This window comes from Embiotoca jacksoni, unplaced genomic scaffold (genome assembly GCF_022577435.1).
Source record: "Embiotoca jacksoni isolate LCO1_2020_lvr unplaced genomic scaffold, fEmbJac1.0.p SCAF_3, whole genome shotgun sequence".
NCBI lineage: Eukaryota > Metazoa > Chordata > Actinopteri > Embiotocidae > Embiotoca > Embiotoca jacksoni.
In genome coordinates this window covers 8,559,740-8,574,505 of record NW_027185381.1, presented here as the reverse complement: position 1 = coordinate 8,574,505, position 14,766 = coordinate 8,559,740, and the positions used below count along the sequence as shown (strand labels likewise).

The following is a 14,766-nucleotide window of genomic DNA, read 5'->3' as shown; positions in this document are numbered from 1 at the left end:
AGTAAATTTGAGATTGAGACACTTGCAAATTGTCATCATTTGGTATCATCACTGACAGGTATAGTGTGAGATGACTGTAATTTGTTTTCGTTTCTGTCAGATGAGAGGAACTGCACTGTGGGATTTTTGAGCTAAAGTAATATAAATGCCACGACAAGGAGAAATAATTGAGCAGAACGACAAGTTGCATTGTGGTGTGAGAAAAAAACTGTGGAAAACCATGGTGAGAAATATAATCCTTCTTCCTACAGTGAGTGCTGCACATAACTGTGGCTTTCATTACAGATGCACCAGCTGTCCTATCTCTTCACCTGCAGAGGATACACTCAGCCTTTCCAGCTGGCGGCGCTCCTTTTTCTGTTGGAAACAATTGACAGTGAAACGGAAGCTAAAAGTGTTACATAAGAAATTCAAACATCAGTCATTGAATATTAATGGGAGGAAAAACAAATACTCTAACTAAAATAGTGTTTATTCCATAGAAAAAATACCTCATCCAATGCACACAGTTAGAAAGGAAAAGTGGATGTTACAAAAGCAAAGTCTTATATGTCATGAAAAGAATACTGTTGAATCTAAACTCCGTATCCTTTAATGACCTCTCTGCATGCATGCACGTTCAATTTAGAAAAAGGTCTGAATGATTTTTCATAACATAAGGTTTCTCCATATTTGTGCACTTTAGGCTGAGCTTGTCATCAAATCAAAGTGTCGTGCTTTCATCAGAAGCAGTAACCTCTCCTCTCAGCAACTGTCAAAAGTAATAACAATTTCAAAACATCACATCAAAACCTCAACACTGATTTATGCACTACTACGACAAAACCAACGTGCACAGCGTTGAAAATGGATGTCTTAATATGTGTGATAAAATTGGGCAACCGCCTCTCAGAACCAAAACTCCGACACGAAGACGTGAACGCTGATGATGTTCTGGCCAGAGTCGCCCTGAGTTGTCAGGTTGCGCATGGACAGTTTCAGTACTGTTTCCACTGGACCAATCAGAGGCTTCACTTGGCGAACAACACCTGGAGAAGACAAAAGTAAATTGTCATATAGGAGAACCCATAAAGAGATATATGCACTGCTCACCATAACTTTCTGGCTTGTATCATGACATACTAATCTGCAATCATTTTTTTGTATTTCTCTTGTTTAAGTTGTGGACTATTGATGTTACATTTAAGCTTTTCAGTCATTTATTGAAGCAAAAAAGCAGCCAAGCAGCAGTAAGAAGTTGGCAACACATGTAAATATCAAGCAGTACTCTATCCTTGATGATCTCACTGACATAAGTGTAATGCTGCTGGAATACACTCAAACTAAACTCCACCACTTCTCCAAGCGAGGAAATGAAATAGTCACAGTTTTCCTGAACTAGTTGAAATTCCAAAATTTTTAAGTGCATGAAAATCTCTAAAGCATAATGTCATTCAACAGGGCCAATAAAAATAAATGTAACTGTCAAAGTTATTATATTGTCATTTAAGGTGTATTGATTGATTCACGATGTCAACTCAAAGGCTCGTTTTGATCCGCTACCGTTTGCCGTTAAAGTTACTGCATTGCATATTAATACAAACTCAACACTTCCTATATCTATTTCAGACTAAAAACCCCTCTAGCATTTCAGCAGACAAAAATCTTTCTTTTTTTTAACAAGTCTTTTATTGTGAAACATTTGCAGAAACATCTTTTGACTGAAATTGTACAATGACCCAGTAGATGTGTAATCTGGAACAGTCACTATACTATACTAAACACAAATAGCAGGATTATATAGTTGACTTTATTGAATTAAAATTATTAAAATGTCTAGGCTACATTATTGACTAATTTGACTAACAAATGCCATACACCTCTGCTCACTGACAATATAAAAGTTTTTCGATTTCATAATTTCCTCAGTAACATAACAGCTGGCTAACTAAAAGAGCAGCAGTGTTAAAGGTTTTATCAAAAGTTAGACTGTCTTTGTGTTGTTGATTTGGTTCAAAAGGTCAGCCACACTGTGCTTTCTCTCTTACCCCTGTCAGGCCATGCATCTAGTTGTGGTTCATAGTGCTGAGGGTGAGAAATTCTGCTGCCACCCAAACACAACAGATGATAATTACATTTAGTCTGCGGTGTTCAGCACACATGTTACATTTGATATTCAGCAGAAAAGCATCTTTACACAAACAGTGTGCGAGTCAGGCTGTCTAAATCAGACATTCTTCGGTTGTTCATCCCTAATTCTGTCAATTTTAGACACAATACAACCAACCACATAATTTGCACAACACATCATGCACACAAATATATGCTTATAGCATATTTTTACGTTTCAAATGTATTTCCTTCGGACTACATTGACTGAGTGCACAACATACTGTGGCTAAACACATCCAGTCACTGGTGGCAATATGATGTTAAATTTTGGATCTCCACAAATTGTTGTTAGCAGTTTTCATAGTTATTTCTACAGTAGGACATACTTCCAATGAGTTCTGACCATTGAACACTATCCAATCTCGTAGGGCAATGATTTTGGTGATTTAAGGTTGGTGTGCCAGTCAGCACTGTCGCCTCATAGCAAGGACAGTCAACTATGTGGAGTTTGCATGTTCCTCCTTGTGCAGGCAAGGTTTTCTACAGATGCTCTCACTTCCTCCGACAATCCAAAGACATGCATGTTAGGTCAATTAGTGATTCTAAATTAGCAGTGGGTGTTAATGTGACCATGGATGGTTAGCTGTCTCGGTGTTAGCCCTGTGTGGAGTAAAATTTCAAGGGTACACTTTGTCTCCCGCCAAGAGACAAACACCCCTGGAACCCAAAGGTTAAGCGAGTATAGCTAATGGTATTGTATGATATTCCCATTAGATCTAAAAGCTATGATACAAAAATCACCTTTTTCAGGTGTGCTGCTGTGTCAGCTGGTACATTAACTTGAGTATTCAAATGAAGTGTGGTGTCCACGAGTTAAAGGACTGCCCACGACAAACCTCATGAACAAGAGAGCCTGTACACTATATGTCATGGTAAAACAGATGGAAGAATAAACATACAGAGCAACGGAGCATTACTGAATTCCCATGGAATTCACGGGTTGCTCTGTTTAACTGAACATGTGATTGCAGGATGGAAAATGGCCGTGTTCATGCAGGCTGTCAGCGGACCTTTCTCTGTAGAAGTCCGGTGACATTTCAGCCCCTGTCTGTTTGAATAGCTGTCACCAGAGTGCAGTCAGGCAGCACAATAACTTCACTGTCCTCCTATCACGCCTTCAGCCACCCTCTTTCTTTTTTTACTTGTGTTTCTCTTATTCATAATGGAGTTTATAGAAGGATGACTCAAGATCAAACTGATGACGGATCACCGCCTCGATCGGTCAGAATTATGAGGCTCCTGTGTGTGGTACTTGTAAGAAAGCAGTAAAACCCATTTGGTTGTCATTCACTACAGGGCAGATGATGATCCATTACGCGCCATCCGCTGGGATCTTTGGGACGCTGGCATTGTATGATGGAAGATCCCCCCCACCCACTCTTTCTCCGTGTTTTTTTTTTTTTTTTCCTCCCCTCTCTTCCCTTCCTGAGGGGGCCTGGTGTTTGTGGCACCATCACTGTGGCCCACAAGGATAAATGAGTCCCATGTGTTTGATGGAGTGGAGCAGTCGCAGTCACGCGATACAGCCATGGAGGCATTCCTCCAGGATTCCATCTTTGACTCTGGGACGGGCTCGCTGCAGGAACTTCTGTCTCTCTTTCTGACTGTCACTTTATTTTGCTCTCTCGTCCTTTTCTGAGTTGGATCTATATGACCAACATATTCCAGGAGATTCTGGCGATAAGCACTTGGAGGAGTGTGGGATGGGGCCCACTTCTACCAGGGTTGCCCCCGTGTTTGGTGTTTTGGGACTCTGTTGCGTAGTGACACTATACGGAGGGGCGCTGGTCTGATATTTTATTGTTTCCAAACCATCAGCGCCATCAGAAAGAAGTAACATTTGCTTAAACCTAACAACAGCTGCAATATGAAGAAAATAACTGACGTGGGAAAAGAGAGACTTTGGGTCTGAACATTGTTTTCAGACGTGAGTCAACTGAGATGGCACGCAAGTCTGAAGTGACCTATGCAAACTCAAAGTGCCCTCAAAAGATCCATTATTTGTCAGTGTACTTAAATCAAACAGTTCAAAAGCTTCCGGGCAGGGTTGAGCAAGCACAGTGAAGATGAGTAAGATATCATTATGAACACAATATGGACCACTGCAACAACACATGGGTCTAAGTCTACATTAAGGCTTGTTTTAATTGCAGTGTGCAGTAAGTGCGGCCTTCTTCTAATGAGGACTAAACACTTTACAATCAGGGTCAACCGAAGGTAAGTTTTCCTCTCAGACTCTTGAAGTTTATTTCTATGAAAAGAAGCTCAACAATTTTTCCATATAAGTTTATGACAAAAACACAGCCACGCACATCTGAACTGAAATTTATTAAGGGCATCTAAACAGGGCAATATGTGGAATGTGTCTGTGGCCCATTAGTGTTTTCTAAAAATTTTGTGATCCAATTAGCACATGCACAAGGCACAAGTGTGCTCTTAAGAAAATAAATTCTGTTATGGTGCCCAACAGCGTTTATAGAGATTATCATTTTAAACTTAACACGAAATACAGTTTAGTTTTCCTCACCTCAATTTTTGTGATCAGGAGTATATGTTGACCTCTAAGATGTATCACAGTAACTGTCATGTTTTGTGGAATAGTAAAGAAACACCTCAGTTTTTATTCAACTTGTAGCCTTTGTTAACTTTTTTTTTTTTTTTTTGCTCAGCTTTGATGACAAGAAAAAAAGGGTTATATTTATTGAGGGCTCATGTGTCCAATTCTGCATGAAGGAGCTTGATACTAAAGTCATTCTACGTGACCTCTTGGAAGTCTTTGTGAAATCCTAATGTGATGACTCTGTGTTTCCGTAAGCTTCCCATCAAAAGCACAGTGGTATCCTCAATGAGGGGAAAGCATCAGCTAACAGCTGGGCCTCAACATACTCACAGTGAACCTGAGGTGAAACCACAACCGCATACTCATCTTTAACATTTCATCCAGGCTTCAAGGCAAAAAGCCAACAGCCACATAACAGGTTGACTTTGATTGGCTACCATACCACCTGAGATTCATATAAATAAACACAGAGAGGTTTTCAAAACCCTACAGCTGACAATTTGCAATGTGACTAGGGTTGCAAGGTCATGTCATGTGAGGCCTGGCGTAGCAGAGCAGGAGTTCGAATTGTAGCGCTGGAAAGGTTTGCGGTGTCTCCGATTCACTGAGGTATCTGCCGCAGGGTGCAAAGGTGACCCCACTGGCTTAAACAGCCACCATCAAACAAACAGCTTTACAATCTGTCCATTCTCCAAAACATATAGCCTTAAATAAATGCATACTCGCAGCAGAGACACTGCCACAAAACAAAGTGAAGCAAATGCCCGGAGGCATTTGTCATCCTTCATGGCCACGAGGTCTGCAATATTGAAGGGTTACATGTAAACAGTACAATTTCGGGGTTTTCTGGTTTCTACAACTCAGCGAGGAAGTGTATGACAAAATCCAAAATGAACGGGTTTAACACCAGAGACAAATGAAAAGTATGCATTGGCCTCACCACAGTATTGTATAATGACACGCTGGTTGTGGCGCTATGCATGCTCACTGCAGTAAAACCATTGGAGAGCATCCAGGTGGTGCACAAAGTTCCACTATACAAAGAGGGTAATGGAGGGCATTCTTTAGCATCATTACAGCCATAACTGTGATATGTTGTGTTTCTTTCTCTGATCTATATTTTACTGATGCACAGCTGAGTACTGTTGGCATAAATATAAACAGAGCAAAGAGTGTTGTTTTTGTTCAAGAACTCTTGTTTTAAGGCCTGGAAGTTTTTCTCTAAAAAGTCCATAAAAGCTAGAAGGCAAGCCAAAAGAAATTGCTAACTAACTCCCTTGTTACCCCATTAGTAAAAAAACAAAACAATTTCAGATTTGATAACACGTCAGTGTGGCTGAAATATAATCTTTTCAAACTGCCTGGCATAACAACAGAACCAACCGTACAGAGACAGAGTGTACGGGCCCCTTGGGGACAGGATCTTGTGTTTACAGCCTTGTCACTGGTACACAGATGGCCAGTCAGGTCAGGCTGTCCAAACACGACTCTGACCACTCCAAAGAGGGGGTGGGATCCACGCTCACCCCCGCTGCAAATGGCCAGCGTATGCGGCTTGATATTTTAAGGTCAATTAACAGTGAGTCATCGTTACTGATCTCTCAAATGGCCCATGGGTCATTGTTGGACGGTGTCACTCACTGGGCAGTGACATCACTGAGAAGTAGCCTCATTGCAGGGAACTGGTTGGTTCTTTTCTTGGACTTTCTGTTTTAGCAGTTGTGGGCCAGAGCAGCTGAAATGACATAACATGCACCATTATCTTTACCACAACCTTTACACTGCATTACAAGTGACCTTTCAAAGCTAAGAACCATAAGTAAGAGGCATAAAATAGACTTGAATGTAGACTAAATGGAAAGGAGATGAAAAACTGCTTTGCTTATTTTTTAAATCAGGATTCTTCATTAAACTCATCTTACATTCTAAATGCAGTAAAGTGTGCAGCATAATAATCTTTTAGGGTACTTTTTTTTTTTTTTAAATCTATTTTGTCATGTCGCTTCATGATCATGGATGAAAACAAGCAGTCAATTTGTGAATTGAGTGGTTAACTAAACAAAGTTAGATTTTCTTTAGAACACTGCCTGAAAGCAATGAGTAATTATGAGTGTAGATTAAATAGATCACCAAACCGAGGGAGATAAGTGCATCATGATGAATTATGACGACAGTTTTATTGCAAGTAATATGTATTATACGTGTTCACACCATATAGTGGCTGTGCACGCGGTGAGCATGACATCTCTGCATCACTATCTCGTCATCAGTACGTTTGATTGTGGCGGACCACCCGAGGGGGAGCGCCGTGGGTTTGACTGTGGGGCCGTTGGGTGGGGGACACCCTGTTTTGATTAGCTGTACTAATCTCCAGACAACGATTCCTCATGGGCTTGGCGCACTCTGGTGGGCCCACCGCTGCCGTGTCATGATTCATCCAGATGACAGCTACTCAAAACTAGAGGAGCTAGTTTTCTGCTTATCTCCACAGCTGTCCTCGACTCCTCACCAGCACAGCCGCAAGGCCGAGCCACAAGTTCCACTGGCTCAGAGGTAGTCATGTCTCACACAGTAGGCTCACATTCCACCAGTCACTGATGATGGCTCCACTTACGACCACGACTACCTGCACGGAGACAAACTGTCCACTTCCTCCTCTTTCTTTCATCTAACTCTCTTGCTGCCAGCACTGTGCCAACGGCATTGCAAAAGATGTTAATTCTCTGGACTGCATATAAACCGCAAAGGCATATTTCCACCTGCATTTAAAAAATGAATGGAATTTAGCTGTGGCGTCTGAGGCCAATTTTTTTTTTTCTAGAGGATAAATATGATTCTTGAAGTGAAGACACTGTATCATCTGTTGTTGCACAATAAGATAAACATAAATACTACATAATAAAAATGTTTCACTCTCAAAAAAAATTGACAACAATGATTAATGCTACAGTAAAATATTTCCATGATTAACAATTGCTCATGAAGGGGAGTCATTTGGACACATCCAAAAGATGACAAAACATGTTCTGACTGTTTAATTACACAGATGGGTACTGTTTGTATTGTACAATGGATTTACACACAGTCAGGCAGATGACTTTCGCATAAGTGTAAAAAGTGTCTTGATGTATAGTTGCACAAATCGCTTTTGATTACCTCATATTTTGCACAGTGCACAAGAAGAAACGTTTTACCCCCATAAAGAAGTCTGTCAACAGCTACTTAGTAAGGGCTAAAGCAAAGCTGAAAGAATGCATGTGTGCTCATCAAGCTGTCTTTGATATATGGCGATTAAATAACAGCAAGACCAGCCTGTGATGTATTTCACCGGGAGATAGTCAAACAAGGGAACCACAAGCATTTTATCAGACTCTTCTTCCAGCAGAGACCACAGAACCAGTGTTTTCAAAAGGAGGACTCATCTGTCCACCTGCTGACAGCCAGAATCAATCATCCCATTATCAGCCCTATTCAAACAAGCTGTCCCTAATCAGAAGTGGACGGCTGCTTTAGCATGAGTAATGCATTCCACCACTGTTTGTACTTCCAACCAGGTGTATGATGTGTTGCAAATGTCTTTGTTGTGATGAGAAATATCACTTCGGTGGGTCTGATGAAAGTCTACCTGAAGAGATTTTGTCTGATCGCTGCTGCGCTGCTGCAGTCGCCATGGGATTGTGCAAGTGTGTGATTGGTTCTGATCACGTTTTCCAAGTGCTGAGGGACGGTTGTGTTTGCACAGATGCGTACGGCTGTCAGGGTTGTCATCCAGATGTGACAGTGCTGGTAAAGCCAGTGATGGATGACCGGGAGCTAGGAAAGAGTTGTGTGGCTCTTGCACTGTGGTGTGCTGTCAGCCAATACTGCATGGGCATGTGCGTGCATGTGCGTATATACGCATGTATGTCTATGCCTGCACTGCACGCCTATGTGTGCAGCAAAGAGAGTAAGTGAGTGGAACGGAAAAGAGCGTCGGCCAATCAAACCTTTTAGGAATCCCTTTTTCAAGTTTGCGACGGATTTTGAGGAGCCCTAATTGCCTCCTTTGTGTTCAATAACACAAAAAGTGGCCAAAAATAATGACCAAAGTTAGTTTGAGTTCACACACTTGTTCATTAGTGGAGCCTCAATGTCTGGTGCTCTTCACATCCCACCAAGCTGTAATACCACTGTTGGAGACACTGGAGATACTGGAAACTAAGCTTCCTTAAGTGACACGTCAGCGAGCCTCATACAATAGTTACGCAACAGCAGCATCTGCGGGCCAAAGCACCAGCAGCACAACCCACTAAATAAAACCAAGAGGGCCTTCATCGCACCATGGACGCCACACTTCACAGTGAGCACTCGGTGACCAAAGGATCCAGTGCACAGGGCCTCAATTTGGATACGTGATGGGCAACTGGTGCTAACATGCAAGAGCTGCATCCAATAAGCATCCAGTGGATTTGGGAGAGAAGTGGCTCCTCACAAACAGGCCTTTCATGTGGTCGTCAGTTTAAGTGCTCTAATGCTCGGCGAGACACTGAGGCCTAGCGTGGGGAAATGGAACAATACATTTAACCACATGAAGCACAGCGCCCAGGATTACTTCTGCACATATTTTCTCTCTCGCTCTTCTTTATTCATTGAATTACAGTCTCTCACTTTGTCTTTCTCTCTCCAATTTTATTCTTTCCTTCTCTTGTACACACACATTGCCCCTGCAAATGAGTATCGCTATAAACAGGGAATTTCTCCTAAATCCTCTTTACACACAGGCACACAGACACACACAGCGGATGATATATTACAAACTAAGGCTTATCGCTCATGCGGAATAACACCACTGTGCATTCCAACAAAAACATACCATTATAAGACAGTGCAATATAATTATACCTGCTTTTACAGTGATTTATGTGAATCACTGCTGGTGATAAAAAAAAAATAATTCTCCCATGTCTTTGTGTGAATTTGGGTGTGTGTGATAAGCACACATCTGTTTCTGCAAGTGTACGAGAGAGGAACACTTGCGTGCACCCACAATCTGGCCTTAACCAGTGACAGCCACACACGCTCTCCTCCTCCCTCACTCCCTTTCATTCCGTAAAGACAGATGTGCTTACTGACAGGCCATCTCTTCATCCATCACTAAGAGAAGAAGAAGAAACTGTCCTTCCACAGCCACCCTGCCTGCATCTCAGCACACAACCAAAACAAAAACACCTAGACAGGCCCAGCAATGTGTCATCCCTAGGCTGAGTACACCCTCATCCTCCAGGGGCCAAGGCTCCGTTCAGCTCTCCGACAGGCGTGCAGCAGCACTTGGGTCACCACCAGACTAAAGGATGGGAATGGCTTCTACCCAAACATGTGTTGTTGTTACACACCACTGGAGATGGTATCTGCCGCTCCAACTTGAAGTAGCGCGGGGCTCTTTTTCTTTCAGCATGGTGGCAGTCAATGAACAGGTAGTTATGATAAACTGCCCATCAGCTGCAATCACTCATAGATACATGCATAAGAATACACAAGTGTAGTTTTATACACTCAATTCCTCTACATTCAGGCCGCCATAACTTATTGTGGAAAGTAATGATCTTTGGGATCGGCATAGCCATGGATAAGTGAATTAAATGGTACTTTGTTTAACCACAAAGACCGTGAAAATTGATGCCAAATATTTGGTGAGACAGAAACAGGCCTTCGTCTGTCTCACAGAGCCACTCAGAGGACAGCTCTCCAAAGACGCAGACACACAAAAGCCCCCGTGAAGATGATGACAGCTACATGATGCCACCACGCTGCAAAGACCATAACAGTCTGTGTCAGATGTACTCATGTCAAGGAGTCCAGACATTCCTTATGGAATATTTTTCTGTTTTTTGTACCTTTTCAATGCACACATGTGAGTTTGATTTGTGATCAAATAAATATATAAATGAGAAATGAGGTCAGAAAAACCACCGCCTTTGTCAAAAAGAAAATGCAATTCCCAGTCACAGGGGCCGTCGGGTGGTACATGTTGCATGCTAAAGCTGCTATTGTCAAAACGGTTGGTTCACAACGTGTACTCACCCACATACATTCCGTTCTCCACTCGCTTGATGATGTCGAAGGCATTCTCCACGTTGCCCTCCAGGATTTCAAACTTGACGTCGTAACTGCTCAAGTGATAGGACGTGTAAGCCGGCACTGTCGTTCTCAGAAAAACAATCTCTGTTGGAGGATAACAATTAGACACAAAAAGCTTTTGGAACCCCCATCATAACAGCAGGGCAGCTCTCCTAAGCCTCTGCCAGCTCCTGCTTTTCTTGTTTGTGTCCTTTTCTCGAGAAAGACAATAAAATGGAAGAAAGAAGGGTCTGTGTTTATTGTACACTGAGAGGGTCACAAAAAGGTTGAAGCTTTCCAGTACCGTTGTTCAGCTAAAGGGCCTCAAGTCCTTTACACCCCGACTTGGAGCTTATGAGAAATGACAAGAGCTTAACTCCCCGTGACGTTGAGCATGAGTGTGTCTGAAACATGCGCTGCACGCCGGCCAATAGATGCTTGTCAGCTGTCACTGCCTGCAAATGATTACTGTGGTTACTTCTATTCAACCAGTATGGCACTCACTCTCCGGTGAGGGCCAGCCAAGATGGAGAACATCAGGGTCTAGCTAGTTTGGGGGGTAAGAGGTCGTCATATAGATTCTGACAACTGACAAGGGAAATTCAGTTGATAGGAGCGAAAAGATTAAGGGAGGTAAAGTTGTGGAGGACCACTGTGACACTGAATAAAAACCTGCTATCATGCTTAGTGAAATCGTAAAGTAAAGGTACACAGGGGGAATTTTAAGGGGGCTTAAATAAGCAGCCACTTCTAAAACGTGATGATGGCGGAGGCGTTCTTCCAGTCACATTATTTGATACTTCAGGAAATATTAGCATTCTTGATTTATTTCATTGGGTTTTAGGCCCAGCTGCCCTTTTGTTGCACATATTTTGCTGTTGTTTTTTTTTAATATTTGTAAGTCCGAAAATTTAGGTTGCAATTTCATGACGAAAGAAAAATGTGGCTCCTGAGGCCAGACCAGTTGAGATCCACTGATATATAAAGACACAGCCAACTTGGCTTAACATTTGCAAAAGGAAGAGAAGCAGTTTGTAAGACTTGTTTACTCCCCAGGAAAATGTCTCATGATGAAACATGAATGCCTCTTGTCCATTTTTACCCATCTGAATTACAAAATTATTTTTTTTTAATATTTAAAGAAAGAAAAGACTTGTACCTACCCTCTGGCCTTGTGAACTCTCTGAAGGTAGGCAGGGAGATGAAGGTGTGTGACACTGAGTGCGTGGGGTTCAGAACACAAGCGATGTCATTGGGCTGACAGGACTTCATACAGCGAATGGTGTCGGAGCGCTCCACCCTCGCCACTCTAAAGAACAGATCAAACATACACACCCACAAACAAAAAAAAAGAATTACACAAACACACACACATGGCCTCTGACCTTTAGGTACTGTCTATTTAAATACTTCAGAGTCAACCGCCTTTGGTTTCTAAAGCTCACAATAACAGGGCAACCTCGGGTGCAGCCCACTGCAAGAACTCAGCGGGACAACTCCAATGGCCGCTACACAAACAATATATGAACAAGACAGCAGGGGTACTGGATATAGCACTAAACATCAAAACCAATCAAATTCTATGTGGTTTGGAAGAATAATAAACCAACAATGGCCAAAGCTCATTCTACAGCCAAACTTTGTAGCTTGTGGAGACTCGCGCTGCCATTGATGCTTTTCTGATGCACTATTTCAAGCTGTGTGGGAAATGAATTACTACACTCAGAGAATGATCCACAACCTGCTCAGGAAAATATTTGGATTTGCTGAGCATCCCCGGCTTCACATCAGATAATCTCTTGAGGAGGATTTATGGGGCAAGGGAGTGTTCTAAAAGACTCCTAAATTGTGAGCAACATGACGAGACAACTCCCCAACCTCTCCCCAGGGCAACTCTCATCCTATTATTTAGGGCTTTGTTTATTCCACAGACTAATCAGTGACAGGTCGGAGGGAACAGAGGGGCCTCCGCTGGCTCCTAAAGCTAACGCCACCTGAAGCATTACTATTCACTACCTGTCTGCTACATAAGACTCTGAGAGAGGTTTCTAAGGCATTAACAAACTCATAAATCACAAGTTTCTCTTTGAAACGACGGGGAACTTGTGATCACGAGGGAACCTTTGCAACAAAATCAAAGCCTTGATTATGACATTCAAGATGTTAAACTCAAGCTCGGCCCTCACAAAGGAGACAAGTCAGTACATGGTTATATTGGGTTATGAAAATATCCAAGTTGCCATGTATAAGTCCAGTTAATGTGCATGGCAGCCTTATAGCCACGTTGTGAGTCATGGGCCGTGGATCTCTGGTGCTCCTCAGGGGACCTATCTGCTGCAGCTCAAAGCCCAGGCCTAGCTTAGGTTGCAGGGCTCCTTTCATGGAGAGCGAGGAGAGAAGCCCCTGACAAAAAGTCAAGCCACCACTGGGTAGGGGCTTGTAATTAGCAATTAGCGGCTGGGTCCAAGTTTTGCTTTGGCCCAGGCCAAACCCACAAAATGTTCTCCTAGTTTATAATACCACGGCCCGAGCTGCAGAAAGACCCGAGTGGGGCTCTGGAGGACGAGGTGAAAGCTGTTGGGGTAGAGAGTAAATTTACGAGAAGATAATGACCCAGGGTGAAATGCCCCTTTACACACAGCCGGACACTTCAAAGCAGGAATCACAGCTAATTACAGTTCCACGTGGGTCAGTGCATCTGCACCAGAAAAGACCTGTCTCCGTGTGTTACAATGTTAATTTGTGAATATGTGCTTTTGTACATGCAAACATGCTTGTGTATAGGTGTGCGTTTGTCACGTAAGCGTGCACGGACATATGCACTTCTTCTTCTGCGTCTCCCCATGCCTCATGTGGCCCAGCCCAGGAGAAAAACCCCAATACTTTCAGACCAGAAAGAAAAACAGAGTTTTTGGATGAAAGTCCTCTGGTCAAGCATAGGGCCTTTTATTTTTTTGGTAATTATTATTTATAGTCGGCACATTGATAACGCCCCAACACAAACACTGCAGGGCATCATTCATTTTGTGCGCGGTGATGTTGCTGCACCACAAATTGTTCAGACCACCGGCCAGAGCCCAGAGCCCCATAACTCAATGTCAGAGGGGAGGAAAAAAACCCTGCGCGCCACTATGCTCTTATTTTAAGGATATCCCCACTAGGGACCAAGTGCATCCTTACTGGCCTGACAGCTCAGGACAGCAGGAACCTAGGACATCTGAATTTACAGTTATTATAAGCCACAGCCCTCGGGCAGCAGCCTCACAGCATGTCAAACTATTTATACTCTCTCCTGCTGGTGCACATTTCCCTCTCCTTTGCCACTGCATCCCATCGCGTGTCACTTACTCAGCCTTCATTTGGATTATCTGTCTGCTTTGGGGTTTACACCCGCAGTATGCAGTGGAAATCTGTGCATTTCACATTAAGCCCAAAATGTAATGAGAGCTAAAGAGATGTGCATGAAAATAACTGCCGCAGACAGATGTAGTTGCGGTGCACAGTAACTGACATTTGGGAAGCGGGAGTAACAATGCATTAGGCCCAATCTGGTTTATGACTGGAATTCGGAGGCATGGAATTACTTTATCGACTATATAAATAGTGAAATTTGAGGTATATAGTATATAACTGAAGAAAATGTTGACTTTTGTATGTTTCTTTGTCAATTTAAAACAGACACCTGGTTTGCTAATGTTTTCAATAACATTACTGATGCAGGAAGTTATAGAAATGATCAGGAAACATGAATTACTAATAACAGCTGCTAACAGTATTAAATGTCTTTTAGTGGTAAAATGTGTATCAACAGACCTATAGACGTGTACACTGGTGTCATCAAATGACCCTTCTTTCAGTCAGATCACAGGATGTACTCTTAAATTCAAATCGATGCATGAGTGGAGACATGCATGTATCACTACAGTTCCTCCTCACTGAAACTTCTGGAATAACAGTAA

General features: G+C 42.6%; 1 protein-coding gene across 1 annotated transcript in view; it reads right to left on the bottom strand.

Annotated features, from left to right (window-relative positions):
- Positions 1–479: 479 nt before the first annotated feature.
- fbln1 (fibulin 1) overlaps positions 480–14,766 on the bottom strand; it is a 32,508-nt gene continuing 18,221 nt past the window's right edge. The window contains exons 15-17 of the mRNA XM_069163358.1: positions 11,971–12,116; positions 10,772–10,912; positions 480–1,028 (exon numbers count right to left, since the gene is read on the bottom strand). Coding sequence (XP_069019459.1) covers positions 889–1,028; positions 10,772–10,912; positions 11,971–12,116 — 427 coding nt within the window. The 3' untranslated portion in view covers positions 480–888. The remainder of the gene's footprint in view (positions 1,029–10,771; positions 10,913–11,970; positions 12,117–14,766) is intronic.